Source organism: Mobula hypostoma, chromosome 4 (genome assembly GCF_963921235.1).
Source record: "Mobula hypostoma chromosome 4, sMobHyp1.1, whole genome shotgun sequence".
Lineage (NCBI taxonomy): Eukaryota > Metazoa > Chordata > Chondrichthyes > Myliobatiformes > Myliobatidae > Mobula > Mobula hypostoma.
In genome coordinates, this window is record NC_086100.1 from 63330732 (window position 1) to 63351586 (window position 20855).

At 38.4% G+C, this 20855-nt stretch overlaps 2 protein-coding genes across 3 annotated transcripts in view; one reads left to right on the forward strand and one right to left on the reverse strand.

Moving 5' to 3' along the window:
* Nucleotides 1–8741, reverse strand: part of rsrc1 (arginine/serine-rich coiled-coil 1) — a 392026-nt gene extending 383285 nt beyond the window's left edge. Inside the window, exon 1 of the mRNA XM_063045866.1 lies at nucleotides 8661–8741. The gene's annotated coding sequence lies outside the window, so the exon portion shown is untranslated. The remainder of the gene's footprint in view (nucleotides 1–8660) is intronic.
* A 3188-nt stretch (nucleotides 8742–11929) lies between these two features.
* Nucleotides 11930–19745, forward strand: shox2 (shox homeobox 2). 2 transcript variants are annotated; one of them, XM_063044904.1, is made up of 5 exons: nucleotides 11930–12176; nucleotides 14447–14655; nucleotides 16976–17033; nucleotides 17385–17477; nucleotides 19504–19745. In XM_063044904.1, the coding sequence occupies exons 1-5, from the start codon at nucleotides 11930–11932 to the stop codon at nucleotides 19743–19745; spliced, it is 849 nt and encodes a 282-aa protein (XP_062900974.1). The 2 variants fall into 2 exon arrangements, with proteins under 2 accessions (XP_062900974.1, XP_062900973.1); XM_063044903.1 differs by having other exon boundaries at nucleotides 17385–17473; nucleotides 19467–19745.
* The last annotated feature ends 1110 nt before the right edge of the window (nucleotides 19746–20855 follow it).

The window sequence follows — 20855 nt, forward strand, 5'->3', positions numbered from 1 at the left end:
ACCAATGCTTCAGTAATGTAAATAGCCCAAGAAGGAAAAAACTAAAAAGTGAAGCCCCTCCCACCACCCCCCACCCCATGACCCCAAAGCTAAATCTAAAGCAGACCAGCCAGAAAGAAGCAAGCACTAAGACTACCCCCATGACTTCTGATAGACGCTCACTAAAAAAAAGTGTAAGTATAAAAAAATCAGTTAAAGTTATAAAACAGTAAAGGAATAAAAAAAAGTAGACCAATTAAGACAAACACAATATAATACAAAGAAAAAGCCAGTAAATATAAAGAAAACCGTAACGAACAACAGACCCTATGATTAAACAAAAAAAAAGAAATGAGATAATTAACATAGACTAGTTAGGAAAAATTACAAAAAGTACATTTGAAAACTACAAAGTTTAAGGCCTCAAAGGAAACACGTGAAATGATACTGAGGGAATAACCACCCAGAGTCCCCAGGGAAAAAGAAAGGAATGACGCAGTTGAGAAAAAGTTTGGCAACCATACTAATTAACTAAAAATAAACTTTTCTGCCCATATAAAGCAAAAAAAAATTAAACCCAACAGATTAACAGCCTCCGATCAAACGGAGATAATTAAAAATTACAATTAAGATGTTGAAGGTGAAAATTGATCCAGGTAACTCTGGGCATCCAATGGAGAATCAAAAAAACGGGGAGCTCCATCAGGCGTGCGAATCTTTAAACACGCAGGGTAAAGCAGCACTGGTTTTAAATCCATCTTGTAGAGTTCCGACATCACAGATCTGTAACGAACACGTTGATCCCGAATCTGTTTACTGAAGTCTTCCACGAACCGAAAATGAAGATCCGAAAAATCAATGTAACCTTTAGGTCGAGCGAATCGAAGCAATTTCTCCTTGTCTTGAAAGTAATGAAATCGTAGAATAACATGTCGAGGTTTATCTGACTTAGACGAATATGATGGAACTCTGTGAGCCCGATCCAATAAAGGTGGTTGGTCAGGAAATACGGTAGGAAATGCATCTTTTAAAAGTTGAGAAAAAACTTTATAAGGTTGTCAGATTCAGCAGCTTCACGAATACCAATAATTCGAATATTCTGCCGTCGCATTCTAAGTCAGAGTTTTTAAAAGTCAGAAAGTCAAGTTTTTTCTTCATTACAGTAATTGTTTCTTCAATTTTCCCCATCTTGAGTTCATTTTGTTGCGTGGATTTTTGAAGATTAAATATAGCAGACTGATGTTCCGTGATAGATGTTTGCATTTTATCGATTGCATCGGCAATTTTCTGGAGATTAATTGAAATTTCTGCACGAATCAGCTCCATTATAGAGGTCGAAATTCCTGTTTGAATTAGATCGGATATAGCTTTCAAAGTTAACGGTGGTTCAGTCGGAGGAAGATCGGTACCTTTCAGTCTAACCAGAGGTTTGCCGTCTTTCCCATTTTTCCCGTTCTTGGACATAGCAGACCGTAAAAGCATCCGAATATCAAAAAACACAATTTGTTTCAAAGTATTATAAAAGTCGATGCCTTAATGGTTAGCTTAAAATATAGCTCGTCATAGGAAAAAAACTCAGAGGTAATGGAGCGAGTCAAGAACACGACTTCACTCCATGAGCTCTACCGGAAGTCCCTCAGGAAATTATCAACTTCCACCTTAAATATACCCACAGACTTGGCCTCCATCACAGTCTGAGGCAGAGCATTCCACAGATTCACGACTCTCTGGCTAAAAAAAAACTCCTCCTTATCTCTGTTCTAGAAGGTAACCCCTCAAATTTGAGGCTGTGCCCTCTGGTTCTGGATACCCCACCACAGGAAACATCTTCTCCACATCCACCTTATCTAGTCCTTTTAACATTCAGAAGGTTTCAATGAGATCCCCCTGCATTCTTCTAAATTCCAGTAAGTACAGGCCCAAAGCTGCCAAACGCTCACATTAACCCCTTCATTCCCAGAATCATCCTCACAAACCCGCTCTGGACTCTCTCCATTGACAACACATCCTTTCTGAGATATGGGGCCCAACACTGTTGACAATACTCCAAGTGCAGCCTGACTAGCGTCTTATAAAGCCTCAGCATTATCTCTTTTTTTATATCCTATTCCCCTTAAAATAAATGCCAACATTGCATTTGCCTTCTTTACCACAGACTCAACTTGTAAATTAACCTTCTGGGAGTCTTGCACTAGGACTCCCAAGTCCCTCTGCACCCTGATGGTTGAAACTTCTCCCGATTTAGATAACAGACTGCATTATTGTTCCTTTTACCAAAGTGCATGATCACACATTTCCCAACACTGCATTCTATCTTTTTCGTCCATTCTTCCCATTTGTCTAAATTCTGCTGTAATCGCATTGCTTCCTCAGCACAACCTACCCCTCCACCTATCTCCGTATCATCCACAAACTTTGCCTCAGAGCCATCAATTCCATTATCCCAATCATTGACAAACAATGTGAAAAGTAGTAGTCCCAACTTTGACCCCCAAGGAACACTAGTCACTGGCAATCAACCAGAAAAGGCCCCTTTATTCCCAATTCCTGCCTCCTAGCTATCAGCCACACCTCTATCCATGCCAGAATCTTTCCTGTAACGCCATATGATTTTATCTTGTTAAGCAGTCTCATGTGTGGCACCTTATCAAATGCTTTCTGAAAATCCAAGTAAATGACATACACTGCCTCTCCTTTGTCCACCCTGCTTGTTACTTCCTGAAACTAACAGATTTGTCAGGCAAGATTTCCCTTTACAAAAACCATGCTGACTTTGACTTATTTTATCATTAGTCTCCAAGTACCCCGAAACCTCATCCTTAATAATAGACTCCAACTCTTTCCCAACCACTGAGGTTAGGCTCACTGGCCTATAGTTTCCTTTCTTTTGTCTTCCTCCCTTCTTACAGAGTGGAATGACATTTGCAATCTTCCTGTCCTCCAGGGTCACATCAGAATCAAATGATTCTTGAACGAATATGACCAATGCATTCAATATCTCTTCAGCAACCTCTCTTAGAACTCTGGGAGAAAGTCGATCTGGTCCAGATGACTTACCCACCTTAAGACCATTTAGTATGCCTAGCACTTTTTCCTCTGTAATAGCAATGGCATTCTCTCCTGCTCCCTGACACTCACAAACTTCTGGCACACTGCTGGTGTCTTCCATAATGAAGAGTGATCCAAAGTACCCATGAAGTTCATCTGCCATTTCTTTGTCCCCCATTACTACCTCACCAGCAACATTTTCCAGTGATTCAATATCAACTCTCACCTTTCTTTTACTCTTTATAAACTGAAGAAACTTTTGGTACCCTGCTTTATATTATTGGCTCGTTTGTCTTCATATTTCATCCTTCCCCTTTTTAAAGTTTTTTAGCTGCCTTTTGTTGGATTTTAAAAGCTTCTCAATCACCGAACTTCCCACTTACTTTTGCTGTTATATGCCCTTTCCTTGGCTATTATGCAGTCCTTAATTTCCTTTGTCAGCCACGGTTGCTTAGCCCTGTCAGTTGAGAACAATTTCTCCTGTGGAACATATCTATCCTGCACCTTGTGAACTATTGCCAGAAACTTCAGCCATCTCTGCTCTGCCATCATCCCAGCCAGTATACTCCTCCAATCCACCTGGGCAAGCTCCTTTCTCATGCCTCTGTAATTCCCTTTATTCTACTGTGATACTGATACATCTGACTTATGCTTCTCCCTCTCAAACTGCTGTATGAATTCAACCATATTATGATCACTGTCTCCTAAGAGTTCCTTTACATTAAGCTCCCTAATAAGATCTATATTATTACACAACACCCAATCTAAGAGAGCGGCCCCCCAAGTAGGTTCAAGCACAATCTGAGTAGCCAGGGCATCAAAGGATATGGTGAGAAGGCGGGGCAGTGGGACTAAATGGGAGAATGGATCAGCTCGTGATAAAATGGTGGAGCAGATTCGATGGGCCAAATGGCCAACTTCTGCTCCTTTGTCTTATGGTCTTATCTCCTAGGCATTCAACAAGTTCCTTCTCTTGTGATTCGACATCAACCTGATTGGCCCAATCTCCTTGCATATTGAAGTCTCCCATTACAATTGTGTCATTACCTCTAATACATGCCTTTTCCAGCTCCCTTCGCAATCTCAACCTCATACCTTGGCTACTATTTGGAGACCTGTACATGATTCCCATAATGTGTTTTTTTTTTACCCTTGCAGTTTCTTAACTCCACCCACAAAGATTCGATATTCCCTGACCCTATGTCACCTCTTTCTAAAGATGTAATTCCACCTCTTACCAACAAAGCCACACAACTACCAATACATTCCTATGATTTCTCCAACTTCCAGTACTTACCCTCCCCCTTCCTCTTTTTCCATTTCCCTACTCTGGCTCCCCTACTACCTCTTCCCTTAACCTTACCTGCCTGTCACATCCCTCTGGCACCACTCCTCCTTCCCTTTCTCACATACTTCACTCATCTCTCCCAACAGGTTCCTCCTTCTTCAGCCCTTTATCTTTTCCACCCATCATCTCCCAGTTTCTCACTTCATCCCCCTCCCCCCATCCACCCAGCCTCACCTGTCACCTTCCAGCTTGTACTCCTTCCTCTCCCCCCACCTTCTTATACTAAACCCTTCCCCTTTCCTTTCCAGTCCCGATGAAAGGTCTCTGCCCAAAACGTCGACTGTTTATTCATTTTCACAGACATTGCCTAATCTCCTGAGTTCCTCCAGGATATGTTCCTTTGTATGTATTTCTCTGTGTGTTTACAAAAAAAATTGTTTTTGTCTCGAGAGATTTTCCATCACATGTGCAATGGAGGCAAGCTCTCAAGAATCATTTTGTGATTAGGGGTAATGGTTGAATATTGATAGTTTGCCAACTATTGAAAAGGCTCTAGCTGTTTCAATAATAAAGTCTGTCTTCAACTCCTTTTTGACATAACTAATGTTTAACTGTTATCTGCAATAATCTGACAGGTCAGTGAATCGTATAGTTAATTTCTCTGGGCACTGAGAGGTAAACAATATTGTGAATGATTATAACTATCTCAATTGAAGCTTCATAATTATCTGCCATGATTATCTGAATTCAAGACACAAAGATGTTCCCAACCTAGAAACCATGGATGAATCAGAAGATCTATTCCCTACTCTAGTCCAGTACTGCAGTGTTCAAATCAAACAACCCTGGCTTATACAATAATTTGTTAAGCTATCTGGGATACCAAGGGACCACATCAGTCCAAAATCAAGTGCCAGGTCAGTCATCAGTAGTGCTGGCTATGATGGGCAACAAAGTCATGCAGCATTACCAACAACAGCACATGGCTTATTGCTGAGTTTAATGTATTTTATACATATTTTGTACAGAAGAGGAATGGAATGTGACCTCCTACCCAGACAATATTTAGTACATTTGTACCCACACTCACTACTGCAAATGTTAGGTTTGTCTTCCAGAGAGTGAACCTATGGAAAGCACCTAGCCCGGATGGGGACCCCAAACACGTCCTTTAGGTCCTGCACAGATAGGCTAGCAGGGCTATCTGCAGACATTTCTAACCTCCCTCTTCTTCAGTCTGAGGGCACCATCTGCTTTAAGAAGAATACTATCATCCCAGTACCTTAAAAATATAACGTGACTTGCCTTAACGACTACCGCATGGTTGCTCTGACAGCCACTATCATAAAATGCTTTGAGAGGCATTAACTCCAGTCTTCCACACCACAGCAGAGGAAATGGCTCTTTGGCCCCTAAGACCATGATGCCAATACAAACTAAACCCATCTGCTGGCATATGTTCTACATCTCTCCATTCCTTGCCTGCTCATGTTCTTGTTTAAATGCTTCTGCAGTGTTGCTATTGTATCTGTTTCCACAACTTCCCCTGGTAGCAAACTTCAGGCACCTACAATTCTCAGTTTAAAAACCTTGCATTTCAAGCTTCCTTTAAACCTTCCCCTGCTCATCTCAAAGCTATGCCATCTAGAATTTGACAGTTTCACGCTGAGAAAAAGACTCCAACTTCTACCCTATCTAACCTCAAAATTTTGGATATTTCCATTAGGCAACCCCTCAGCCTCCAGCATTTCAGAGGAAACACTCCACGTTTGTCCAGTCTCTCCTTATAGCTAATCCAGGCACTATCCTGATGAATTACTTCAGCGTCCCCTCCACAACCTTCCTGTGCCCCTTCCTCTGGTTCCGGTTGCAAATTCCCTTCTTTCCTTTGTCCGTGAATGGTTCTACCCTCCCCTCATTACCCTCTTATTTTAACACTTTGGGATTCTCACAAATCCTACTCAATAAAGCATTTCATGGGCCCTTTTGGCTCTCATTCCCTGTTTAAGTTACCTCCTGCTTCCTCAAATGTCCAGGGCAATTTCAGGTTTGCAAATGTTACAAATGAATCCTTATTTCCTTTTTGACTAAATGTGCAACATCTCATGACCAAAGGTTTCTGAACATTGCCATTCTTGTCCTTCTTCCTCAACGGAACATAGTAGACCTGAATTCTTACCAGCGAGACTTCAAACAACACACACAACTTTCACTGTCAAATGCTGACTTGCACAGTATTAACCACTTCCAATCTGCTCTCCCCAGCTTCTGCATAATACCACTGTAATTAGCTTTTCATCAATTTAGCACTTTCCCCTCGAGGTCTTATCCTTAAGTATAATCACTGTTCCCAAAATGCACTCCCACTGAAACACCGATCACCTAACCAGCCTCATTTCCCAATATCAAGTCTGGTATCCTGTATCCCACAGGGCAAGGTTCTGACTTTTGGTACAAAACTACAGAAATAAAAGAGAACATACTGACTTATGTTATTTAATATGGTTGAATGCCTCTTTTGTTTTACCCTCCTACACAATTTTGGACACTAAAAATTATCAAGTCTATAGAAGAACACAAAAGATAGCAGAAATTGGCACCCTTTTTGCATGCTCTGCCATCGGAAAAGATGTTTGGTATTTTAATCACACTGCTATTCTCTTGCATTCAATCCAAATCCCTTGATTCTCTTACTAGCTAATGATCTATTAACCTCCATCTTGAAAATATTAAGTAACTGAAAACCTCACAGCCCTCTTTAGTGAATTCTAAAGATTCACAGCCCTTTGGGTGAAGGAATTTCTTCTTACCTCAGTCCTGAATGATGGCCCCTTGACTGTAATCCGTTTCTGTACACCTCAGCCAAAGAAAATGTATTTAACCATTTTTCAATCCCATTTATTTCCCTAACATCAGTGTTGTTTTTACTAATGCTAATTTCTTTCAGTATCTCACTCACTCTATACCTAATGCACTCCACTATTCCTTCAAGTATTCTGCATCTTCCACAAAGACAAACACAAACATCTGTAAATGATTCTGGAATTGACTTATCTTACATCTCAGATATCATCCAAGTAGGAGTCATTAAAACGTGAAATAAAAATATACAGCGTGTGTGAACAAAGCCCTTCCATGAGCAGAGAGTTTAAAACTTATACCAATTGTGGTAACGTCACTTCAGCAATATTAAGTGTACAGTTTTCACATTGCTGAACTTTTCTTTCCCTCCCAATAAAGCAACAGCAGAGCTTGTACATACACCTTTTAAACTGAGAATACCTGAATTGCAAAAAAAAACGTGTTTGCAAACAGATTTATAATAAGAAAATTATTGTGCTGGTGACAAAGATGGTGAAAATGAGCCAATTAAAACTGAAATTAGTCACTCAGATGAGAGCCTAATGAATGTTGGTCAAGAACAACTTGTCCAAAATTCAAAGGGAAAAAAACATCAAACTCTCTTAACAAATTAAGACCGGTTGGTAGGATTGGAAAGAAATAAAAGTATCACTGTGGCCAATACCTTTTGTTAAGCAAAGTAACCATGCGGACATTGAATAAAATAGAATAGCCTCTTTTTCTCGCACCGAACATGTTTGTGCTCAACACTGGCAAATAACAATTAGACAACATCAGTGTAGTGAACAGAATATACTGTCAACAGTTCAGTAAACTGCTCACTTGAACAGAGTTTCTGTGCTGTTTTCAAATACCGCCTCTGACCGAATGACTGAAGAGCTGTCAATCTCAGCGTCCGTCAGCAGGCAACATTTACGAAGGCTACGCTCTCAGCACCGACTTCAATACGTTTCTGCCCATCACCCCAATCCCTGAACCTTCACCTTCTCGTTGCGAGTACCCCACCCCTTTTCTCCAGCCCCACAAAGGACCATTAGCGCCAGAGGCCTTTTCCCCATTCCCAAGTGTAAAGTACCGAGTACTCCACTGCAGCCCGTGAAGAATCTCCATGGCTCCTATAACCCACCGACCCGGAAACAACCTCTCTCCCACCCCCATCTTAAGGCCACAACAGACCCTGATCACCCCGAGTTGCAGCAATTTCACAGGGCGACTTATTTTCAACTCTTGGCGCCAGGTCTATAAAGGCCATTTCGTTTCTACATCGAGCCGGCAGAGAGAGAGAACGGCCAGGTCCTCACCCGGCCGCAGGCACCCGGAGGTGAATGGATCTCCGGTGCCGGGCACGGTCCATAGGCCTCAGTGTTTACATATTTCCCGTTTCTGCAAGCAGCCAGACAAAGAACTGTGCAAATAGGGCCAGCGGGCATTAATATGCATCTATTGCTTCCATTTTCTCTCCTTTAAAATAAAAAATAAGTACCTGGGTGAGCATTGGGATTTAATAAAGACAATTCTCTGTAGTCCCCACTACCAGGACGACGCCATGTCTAACAGACGTAATCAACGGATAACCGATCCAACCCAAGCCGAATGAAAGAAAATCGTTCCTGATTCATCGATTCGCGGACACGCGTTTCTCGTTCGAGTTGATACGGTGCATGACGCTGGGAAGTTTACAACTATTTCTGATTTTCCTCAATTAGCAATGCTGCCGAATTGAAGTACAGTGAGATTTTATTTCAAATATTGTGAAGAAAAATTTATGTCGATACGGGCTTACAAGTTTAAATTGTTTCCTCCATGAAAGATGAATACACTGTCCAAAAAATCTTGAGCACTTGAACGTCAAAAACACAAAAAGAGGCAAATAACTTCCGAGAAACTTTATTGTATATTGCACAGCTGAATCCGTTAATTGAGCGGCGTATTTGGAAGTACCATAATAACGATTTCATGCGTTACGAATAAGTATTTTTGCTTGCTTTTCTTCGACTGTACAATGGCTGAGTGTAGCTTTCCGAGGTTAGCATTGACTTTTAGGAAGGACGAAATATCGGGCTGGCATTCGTAATTAAGAGACTTAACTAACTGCAGACTATATTCAGATTTCCTCACTATTATCGCTGATTATTATGCGGGGGGTGTTGTTATATGTAAATGCAGCAGCGGAAACGTTTAAAATTCTGAACAAATGGATAAATATATTGACACAGAGAATTTGATTTAACGCGATAGTTTATGTAAATATATTTGACCGCCAACTTGTAAATTATTTGAAATAACACTCAATAAACAATCCAAGTGTTTATGTACATTTAAGAGAATTAAATGAAACAATAAGAAAACTTAGAGTACAGTTTCCGCCAAATTAGAAAAGCATTTTTAGTTTACACAAAAGGTGTAGCAAATAGATTATCATAAGAGACTTCCTCGCCGCTCTCCGGCCCGAAACACGCACACGCAGAAAGTGACAAATGCCAATCGATCATAATTTGGTTTGTTTTGTTAATCAATTTGTTTCTTGGATACCTTCAGAGGAATTTGAGTGAATATATGAAAAGTTCCTTGAAAGTTAAGAAAATTGAATAATAATGTTATTTGCTTTCTCGTAATATGTTGCATATTTTAAATAAACCCAAGCTCTATGAATGTCTAAATATTTTTGTTACTTATGAATCAGGGAAAATCATATTAAAATTTCCGACAGTCTGTGTAATCACACATTCAACAACATCGTGGACTGTTTGATTTATCATTTGGTGTAGCAAAGAGAGAATTGAATGCTATTTTACAAGAGTCGGTAGATTGTTGTCATTATGTACCTATAACAGTAAACTACACTGAAAATTCGCTATTCTGTTACAATTGTAATAAAATATCTCCCTGTAAATGTAGTATCCTTGAAATTTAAATTTTGATTTTTGGGCGTTGAATTAATAAGAAATGTTTATGCATTTTGTCAAAACGTGGGAAATGCAGCGTATATGCTGTGATTACGGATAAAATGTAATATTTTGTTAATTTGTATATTTCAAACACATTTGTGCTTGAGGTTTCATTTTCATGTTAACTATATTCAAACAATAATCTAATTGTGGATTAAGTGCACTTTTCCCCCAAGAAGTTTTACAAAATAATTTTCGCATGCAATCCTAATATATTTTGAAAATAAGCATAACTCTTGCAAAGTGCAATAAATATGAATTTGAATCATAGAGCTGAGATAAAGCAGCTGAAGAGAGATAACAGTTACGGTCTAGTTACAATTTATAATCGTTCGATGTATTTACAGTTCAGTATCTACACGATAGCCTTACTAACATTAATTTGATTAACAATATGCGGTAAATTATGTGTAATCTGCTTAAATGATGAAAAATATTAATTATCTTCCTGGAAAAAAATCATGTGAAGTGTAATCTTAAACGATAGTAATATATTTTTGAACAGACGGCACTGCTGAAGGTGCAGATCAAATTACAGACTTAGTAAAACATGGACACCATTCACAGTGCTTATGTGAAAATGCTACATCCAACTAACATGGATTACTTACGTTAAACAACTTAATGTACTTTTAAATGCCATTTCAATGTATTGCATATATGAATATATTTAGTTTCGTTGAAGATCTAATTTACATGCCGCCGAATTATGTATTCTTTTTCACCATAAAAGTATGAGGTATAAAGTTCCTCCTATAAATAGGAAGAAGTGTGGATATGGGGTAAACAACAACGTATAAAGCCACTTGCTGGCGGATGCTTGAATTAGATTGCAAGGAAACAAAACTATGCGTGAGCGATTCTCTCAAAAATTCTACATCAGGCATAATAAAGTGTCTTTTGTTCACACGGTCCTACGTACCATATTGGCTGTAAATGGTTAAAGCATCCACGAGGAAAACCACGGAGGTGACTTAAGTGACGCATTAATTTTCTTTTTGCCTGGTTCTTTTTGGAAGAAGAGTATGGTCATATCCAGTAAATTTAAATTATTTAAAATGCAAATTTACATCTAAAGCAAGTTGACAACTAAAATGTCTGTAAAAATCATTTCAACCAATTAGAACACCATTCAAGTGGAGAACAGATTAACAAATATTTCATAATTTACCATCAGCAAAATATGTATGTATATTTTTATCATATTACATTTGTAAAAGATCTGTTGAAGTATTAAATATTATGTAAGCTATAAATACTATTTTGATTTACCTTAAGCAAATCAAAAAGTTTACCTGATTTTAGCGTGTTTTGGCGTTTAAAGCCGCTTGTTTTTGGGGACGATCCAGTCACCATGCTCTACGATGTGTCATTCTTTTTGGCCACACCCCAGTGCCATCCCAGCTCCCCCGTGTTTAGCTAAGTAATAACAATAGCAGTAATACTCGCTAATTAAATTAATTACGAATGCTTGTCAGTGGTGGATTAATGGCCAATAGCAGACGCTAGGTATGAGTTGCAGCCCAGGGGCTGATGATAACTGTGTTCCAGGAGTGGGGACACATCAAGAGTACAAGGGGAGGTAATTGCTGAGTACAAGGGGCGCAGCTGGGCAGCATTGCAAAGTATAAATAGTCTGACTTCAATAGCGCATCAGTATTAGATCTACATCTCCGAGCAAGCCGAATTCTGGAAGATCAGGTTTGCATTTCAACTCCAAGACGACATACCACAGAGAAATATTGTACGGTTAATGTATTGGAGAGAATAAAAGAAAGACAGGGTCATATTCTTCAGAGCAGCAATGGAAGAACTTACAGCTTTTGTTTCGAAGTCTTTTGATCAAAAAGTGAAAGAAAGGAAGGATGGGATCACGTACAGAGAAGTTCTTGAGAGCGGGCCTGTGCGAGCTCGAGAGCCGGGTCTGAGTGAAGGAAGCCGGGATGAAGTAATCAGCGCACAGCGTGGGGTGTCTCGATCCCCAAGTAGCGAACCAGAGATCGGGCCAGAGAGACCGCGGGACAGCGGCACTCCGAAATTAACTGATCCGGGTAAACAAACCTTAACATTTCAGAGATACCATCGTGTCTTCGTATGACCTGCGTGGCACAATATCAATGTTAGATTGGTTTATTTTGTGATAATTTCAGTAATATCATTCCAGTTTCGAAAATCAAAGGATATAAGCACATTTAGAACAAACTACCGAATGCTGTTAAATGTACTATTAAGTTGGCAGCTTTGCATAACTCAGGTGCAGTAAATCATAGTCACTTTATAATAAGGGCGATTAATTACTACATAATCAATGATTTTTAAAAAGTGGAAATTGCACATCGATAAGGGACACGAAATGAGTCCCGGATAATACTGCGAGGATGTTTACCGAGGATTCGGTGACGCAAGGAGTTCAATCAATTTTAATTGTGCTGTAAAACTTAATAGCTTCTACTGGTTTCTGATTTTAAAAGAACGTGCCTTTTCCCTCAGTATCAGTTTTAAACCGGCAGGATTTGCTGAGATTGAGAATAACGTAATGGAGTGTTTTAAAAGGCACATTCAAAGCCAGTTGCAGTAGTTTGCTATTTATAGACGTTTAGCCATAGGTAGATGACAGTGATGGAACTGATCTTAATATGTTTACAATGACACGGTACAGCTAACTTCTGTTTTATTTGCCGAGATTAGAACACAATTCCAGAGCATCGTTCAGAAACGGTTTTACTGTTACTTTATCTATGATGCCATTTTAAAGGTTAATTCTTTGCAAACACACAACTATTCGCAATACTTTGTAGCCTATATTTCACAGAATATTGTAGTATTACGTTGTCTCAAACTCTTAAATGGTCGGTTGCATATGATTTCAGCACTGGAGATTTTGAATCACTCGCCTCACGAAGTATAATCGTTTGTTTAACCACTTTGCAGCATTTTCTTTGATAAATTTATTTACGATAATGAATGAGATTCCCATTGTTAAATAAAACGAGTTCACCCTCTTCAATACAGTAAACATAGGGTGCAGATAACGTGTTCGATCAGCATTTATATTGGAGCAAAACCGATTTTCTTTTCTCCTTTCATCTGTATTTGCAATAAATTGTAACAAAAAGCTAACTATTTAATCTGTCTCGTGTAGCATAGATGTTTTCACGCTTCAACGTTGACAATGATGCCTGACGCTATTCATTTTCGGGACTTCTTATGTACACTTGTATTTGATTGCATTGACTTTTTTTCATAAAAAAGACATTTAACAAAAGAAACGTATTGCGCATTCGCAAGACCATTAAAACAATAAGACTTGTCTAAGTTTCCAGAGTCCACACTATCACATTGTACTTGGTTAACAGTTACCATTAATGAGTTGTATTTCTTATTCGTTACAAACAAATCAAGCCGCTAAAATGCGAACAACTGGGGAATTCTAACAAAGGTTCTTCTGACTCAAAGTATTCTGGTTTGAAAATGTATTGTCCTAAATATAAAAGACTTTGAACACTGCCTATGTGTCTAATTTGGTTAGGCTGCCCGTTCTGTCATTAACCGAGTGCCCGAGCCCGCTGGATGTTGCATCTCCGTTACTAAAAAAAATCTAATCTAAATTCGAAATATTTGGAAGCTCCGCCACTAAATGTTTATTAATTATATTTAGTACAACCTAACAGTTCAGCTACTCAAACTTGGTCCTTTGTTACCAAACGCATGTTACAGCACCTGAATATTCCTGATAGATAATGGGCGAATGAGCGAGCAGAATTTTAAAAAGAGCAAATATACTGTGAATTTGTATCATGACTAATTTAGAATTTTCAACATATTTAAACTATGCGGTCTTTCTGTGCACTGAATCAAATTATTTGAAAGCGAAACACAACGTAAATACTAAAAGGTGTTGGCTATTGTTATACCCTGACACAATCAGATCGACGCCACTGAATATTGAAGTTTATCATTATGCGAGTCACCGACTAAGAAAATTATGAAAGTAAGAATCATTTTGAGAGGTTGTAATCATCTTCAATTAAAAAGAGCTTTTATTCACAAACGCAGGGCATCCAGCTATTAAATGTCGCTTCGTTATAATGGGATAAACGTACGCGCTCCAATGACAAGTTCGCTGGCAAGGGCAGAAGTTAAATTACGTTTACCATTAATTGTGCCTTGTATTATTATAATGGTCGTGATTCCTACTGATTTTTATGGAGGTGTTAACTTTTTAGCGATATTCGTTTCGAACTTTCTTATCGATTATTATATCTATCGATAACTGTGGCAAAACATACCAGTAATTATCGCGTGCAATGGTCATTTGTAGGAAGTGGTGACATTAAAGAGAAAAAAGAAGACACCAAACCAGTGGAAGAGGAGGCGCAGACAAAAATTAAGCAACGGCGAAGTCGGACTAACTTCACACTGGAACAGCTAAATGAGCTAGAGAGGTTGTTCGATGAGACTCATTATCCGGATGCATTTATGAGGGAAGAGCTGAGCCAGAGGCTGGGGCTCTCCGAAGCCAGGGTACAAGTAAGACAAACATTCCCTATTACACACCCTTCTGGTATTTTAGAATATAGCAAATATCGGTTTAATTTGGCACCACAATGTTTTAATATATTGAGTGATTTCATTATCTATGTTTAAACACTCTTGCATTTCTGCAACAAATACACACTATACTAAGGCACTCGGGTTTACGTGCAAAGGAAACAAATTAGGGAACTGCGCAACAACAGGCTCAGGGCATAAAGGAGATGATTTATGTTTACATAAGTAGTCCTTCAGATGTCGACGCTGCATACGGCTATGATGAATTAAATAGGTTTGCGTCGTAAGAACTGATATTTAATTTACTAGAAGTTTCAGAGAAGTTGTGGTTGATAGGCCAGCGGCAGCTGCAGCTGCCATTGGGAAATTACTTACAGCATGCGCCCTCTGTTACAGTACCATCTGCATCAAGCTATATAGTATTCTTATGGGGGGGTTCCAGCTTGTAATACGATAACGAGGTAAACTTAGCAGCAACTTGACCTGAACAAATCGACCAGTGTTCAAAAACCATCAAACAGACCTGCAAAAGGGGAGAAAAGGAGATAGCTGCCTCAAGAACATTAGAAGAGGGAAGAAATCATTGCTAGTATGATTATTTGCGTACTCCTTGAAATGGCTTCTGTGCATATAATAACATTTACTCAACAGATTTCCATTGACTCGAGTTCATTAAAATGATTTCTCAATATCGCGTCATAAATGGTGATGAAACATAATTAATGTTTTTAGTAACAGCAGTATCAAGTAGCTTGGTGCCACGAACATTTCAATTAAATTATTTATTAGGACTTGTACGGAGCACTGCACTGGCCCATGTCTATTCGACTCGATTCAGGACTCCCTGTCATGCATCTTATAAATACAAGGCAGCAAGTGGCATATTTTTATACGAATTAAAAACAACTTTTCTATGTCCTTCAAAGTACATAATTTGTTTTTACTTTTACACAATGGCACCTTTCGGCTTGTAACGATTTTTTAAAAAGTCTTTCGCGTCATTTATTCCCTTTCTCTTGACCAGCTCTGGTCATTACTATAACATTTTGTTGCATTGTAACATGTATATTACACCTGAAATTCTCATCAATGTCATTGACTGTATGACATCCTTTGTTCTCAGAGACAATTAAATTCTACTTCCTAGGCATGATTTTTTAAAGAACTTGAAAAATAATGTCAATTAGATTTTTTCGGTCAGTCGGTTTTGAAGAATCAAAGAATACTAACTTTAGTTGCTACGAAAGGTCAACAGAACACTGACAACAACATCTGCAGATTATTTTGTGCTTACGAAAGGTCAACAATTGGATTTCCATTGTTCGAATTCTGATGTTATTTTAGTCATAGACTACAGAATGTTGTATCGATAGAGTCACTTCAACAAAGTATAGTGAAAGCTTTTCAGAAGATTGAATATTTGTTATACGCATCAAACTGCGTTTGATTTCATTATCGTTATTAAATTCGCAAGTTAAACACAACAGTAATATTTTTAAAGGCCACGTCTAAGTGCCATTCGATCTAACGTAAAATTGGCTTCACAATTCCAAATGCACATAAGTTTTGTTTTTCTGCCCATGTATGCTTCTGGGAAACTTGTTCATGTGGTGCTACGTCCAGATAAAATGATTTCGATATAGTACATGCATTATTTAACACCAGACTTTCATCCGAGAATTGAAAACCAGCTTAACATATTAATGCGCTATTTATTGTATGGGTTTTAATGTTTCCTTTGTGAGCGTATGTTGCCTCGCTATAATAAACAAAAGAATAAACATTGTATTTTATATACATCTTGAATAATACGAATTACCAGGTATCAGCTTTATTCATTATCAGGAAGGCATTTTTTTTCTTGGGGGTACTTATTTAGGTCTACTAATGAGTAAAATCTTATTGGAAGGAGGTCTTTGCTCAAACGTCAAGTCCTTTGTCGTTTTGGTATTAGCTATCATGGGGTTGTACTTAGTTCTTATGATATTATAACCTTTACTGGAGATAGGGCATAAAATATTTTGTCGAACCAATAAATATTAAGAAACGGACAATTTAATATGTTCTCGATTGGTTGCATATCTTCTTTCTCCCCCCCCCCACCCCCCGCAGAAGATATTGCCATGCATCGTGTATGTAAGAGTCAGATAATTAAAATAAACGAGGTCAATCACATTAATAATTAATAAGTCCGACGGGATATAGCATCGAATAGTTGTCAGTTTGAACAATATAACTCCTACATCTGAGATGCAGCTGCCAATCATTGCCATACAATTACTTCATTTTTGCCCTATAGGTATGGTTTCAGAACAGAAGAGCAAAATGTCGAAAACAAGAGAATCAACTTCATAAAGGTATGCATGTTAAATCACAGAATCTTAATCATTGTTAATGTTCTGACACGTGCGGTTTAATGCATTGTTGTAAACTTCACGTGTACAATGTCTCCAACCAAGTTTACTGTGATGCATTTCTGTCTGTACCCTGGCTCAGTGGATGGTTGGGATCGTGAGAACAAAATCAGTGAATGTTGCCAGTAGTCATTCATTATTCATGTGTTAAGAAACATGGATTTAAGCAAAATTATAACACTAATTTCAACATAATAATGGGATCGTTGTATGAAAATTTGCACAAACTAATTAAGGGCTATCAGGCCCTCTTGTGAGGCAAAAACGTGCATTGATTTGAGTTTCCTGCTCTAGGTGTGCTTATTGGAACCGCTAGTCAGTTTGAAGCTTGTCGAGTCGCACCATACGTTAACGTGGGAGCTTTGAGGATGCCATTTCAACAGGCAAGTAATAGCACTCACATCGAACTGCATAAAACACTTGTACGTGATATATAAGTTGTGTAGGTTGCTTATACTTCTTGTATGATGCTTGTCTTGAAAGTGAAATACTATTGAATACAGGTAATTTTAAAGCTAAGATCTTTAATGTTCCAGAACTACTTTTCATATCATTGCTAAGGTTACATAATTAGCAGACGACGTCACTGGTTTCAATTGGGCGTGGTTTCAAAGGCGAATAATCATTGAGGGTAGGGAAAATCTATTGAATATTTTAACAGCTAAACTAGTTACGGTTGATTATTACTGAACAGCCCTCATCATGTTCTGCCATTTTATCTGTAAGTGCTGCTAATACTGCGACACGGATCGCTGTTCCTCAGGGCTTTCAATGACCAACGTGTAATTCCATTCTTCATTTGCCCGACTTGGAGAAAAGATTCCCAGGTCGAAGAACAACATGTTGCTTGCCATTTATCTGATTCATTTACTAGAATATAAATGGCAGTATATTCCGCAATAACTCCTTGTATCTATTTTCACTATATCTGAATATTTCAAAGTTTTATCCTTTGCATTAAAAAAATTTAAACACACACGGTTGATAATATTCCAATCTTCGCTCAGTTTACTTCCAAGCCGCCATTAATTTGTTTGGATGTGTACAATTTTCTCTCCGTCTACAAGTAGATTGATCTTCGCACTCTCTGGCGATATTGACTGAGCTCCTCGCCCGATGTAACATTTTCGAGTCAAACTGCGCACGTATTCACGATGTATGGGCTGAATTCCACGACAGCATCCAGATATTTTCAATTAGAATTTACTCTGTAGAAATAGGAATTTGAATCGTGTCCCAACTCTACCTTACCGAAAGTTGGTCCCTGCTGGTCTTATTTCTTTGTACTTTCTCGCTTGGTCTTGCAGTATTGATTTAGTAAGTGTTCATATTTCCACATGATTCTCCGTGCACTTGACCTACATATCCAGCTATTCGAATCGTAGTCCTCAATCAAGGTTGACAGACTATTTTCCAAATGTTCCACTGGAATTCTCCAGCAAATGTAAAATTTATATTCTAATGCTAATTTGGAGATGAGTTGAATTGAACTGAAGTAAATATAATCAAAGTTCTTGCTAGAATAGAATAGGTTCTTGCATTCTTTCTTGAAGTATTGAGACAAGTTTGACAAATTCAACGGGCTTGAATTTCCTCAGCTATCTGTTATGATTAAACTTCATCTTAGAGCATTCCTGGACAAAAGTTTACTCCTCCCTCCTCCAATAACGATATTTTTATACAAGACCATTAAGCATCGACTGATTTTCACAATCGTGGAAATGGAAGCGAAACATTTTCTTGCTCATTTGCCTGAAGTTATTACAAATGCAGAAATTAATCTTCTGTATTTTAACCAATTTCTCATTAAATATTTCCGCATAGCCAGGTGCGTTTAAGTAAGAGCCTTCCGTAACTCATTGCTGCCTTTAAACCGTTATTTAAAGATAAAAGATTCCCCATTCTTAGACAAATTGAGATTATTGCATTGCAATGAATTGGGTGTTTTCCGAACTGGTCGTTTCCTCACTTTGGCCCTAGAATATTGTCGGCTGGTGGAACAATTGTCTACAGGACCATTCTTTTTTATTCTTTATTTGGTTAGTTCTGAGGTGTGAAAATCACGTAACCGTCATATATCAAATTTAGTCACAATGTTAAGTCCTTGATTTCATAGTTACAAGTATTCAAGGGTGAAGGGATCTAATAGTTTTAGGTCAATTTTTAGCGCCTCCACGCATTTGGATTCCGAAACCTTGTTGAGAAACTATAACCTCAGCAGCGGACCAACATTATTTAACCATTCATTTCCCTTCTTATCCATTGATTAATGTCTAACACCTTTGGGAGTATTTTCATTTCTTCAATGAATATTTATTGGCAACTATAATGTCCGTGATTGATATTTCAATAGGCTTCTGTTTCATTATTTTTCAGGAGAATCATTGCAACATGACGCCGTTGTCCTTTCAAGTCCAAGCGCAATTGCAGTTGGATAGCGTGGCGCACGCGCATCACCACCTCCATCCGCACCTGGCGGCACATGCTCCCTACATGATGTTCCCACCGCCGCCCTTCGGTTTGCCACTGGCCACCTTGGCAGAATCTGCTACTGTGGTGGCAGCGGCAGCGGCGGCCAAAACCACGAGTAAAAACTCCAGCATTGCAGACTTGAGACTCAAAGCAAAAAAACACGCCGCAGCACTAGGTCTGTGATCCCAACAGCAATCTCAAGTATAAAGACAAAACCTCCAAAGGAGGAACGACGCGCAGCTGGAAAAAGTTCGGAAGTGAGCTTTCTGCGAATTCATTTTAGCACAAATTTACTTGATATCCATGGAGGCTGGCCTCCTCTCGTAGAGTGGAAATCCTGACGCTTACATTTGCTTCCAATAAACTACTGGAACATTACACAATCGTGGAAAATGGATTTCGTAACTGTATGAGTGAACCATTTATGAGAGTCAAGAGTGAATAATCAGATGAAGTGCAAAGAATTACACTTGCATGTATATTTATACTATTTTCAATGACGCCTATGTCCTTTAAATCAGAATTGCACTTGCTTTATGTTGGGTAGGACACATTTGTTCATGTAAGTGTGAAGACAATAATTTCAGAGAGTTTCATTTTAGAATTTTCCAGTGTACTATTTTCTTGTCCTTACAATAACTGAAATAACGGACAACAATAACAATTCTATCTAGATGTCTATTTGTTTTAGATCAAAAGATATAAATTATGTATCATACATTTTACCGTAAACACATGTAGTTTAAACCCTACGATTAAGGTACGGTCCTTTGTGTAAAACAGTTGTTAATACACGAACAAAGTTTTATTTTGGTTAAATTGTGTATGACTGATAGACTGTCAGTATTTAATTTTTATTTCATATGTGTTATTATTCATAAATATTTCTCTTGTGCTGTTGTGGGAATTCATTTCACATAGATATTTATGGAATATGTTTCTTTGAAGTGTTGGTTTCATTGAAACCATGATTCACTCAAGGGACAGCAGAATTTGAAGAGCTCATTGCAAAGGGATATTACTCAGAGTAATCATGTCCTTTCCCGCCGTCATGATAGAGACCGGAGGTAAAGATGTATTTCAGTTCATAGATGCTGCGCCATTCTTGGATTATTTATAATAAAGAGAACAGACTATTTGTACAAGTGTTCTACGATGACTCTAAAAAAGAAAGAAAAACCTTCTCTGTTGTACAGTTCTACGGTTTAATGTCATTGCAATTAATCTGAATGAATTAAGATTCAAGAAAATCAGACGATATCGATCAGATTTTGCATATATTGCAACGAGTGC

Excerpts from the sequence above, each read along its gene's own strand:
- shox2 (XM_063044903.1), top strand. The coding sequence starts at position 11,930 with ATGGAAGAACTTACAGCTTTTGTTTCGAAGTCTTTTGATCAAAAAGTG. Across the intron at positions 14,656-16,975 it reads TCTCCGAAGCCAGGGTACAA|GTATGGTTTCAGAACAGAAG; the intron begins GTAAGACAAACA and ends TTTGCCCTATAG. Across the intron at positions 17,034-17,384 it reads AGAGAATCAACTTCATAAAG|GTGTGCTTATTGGAACCGCT; the intron begins GTATGCATGTTA and ends TTCCTGCTCTAG.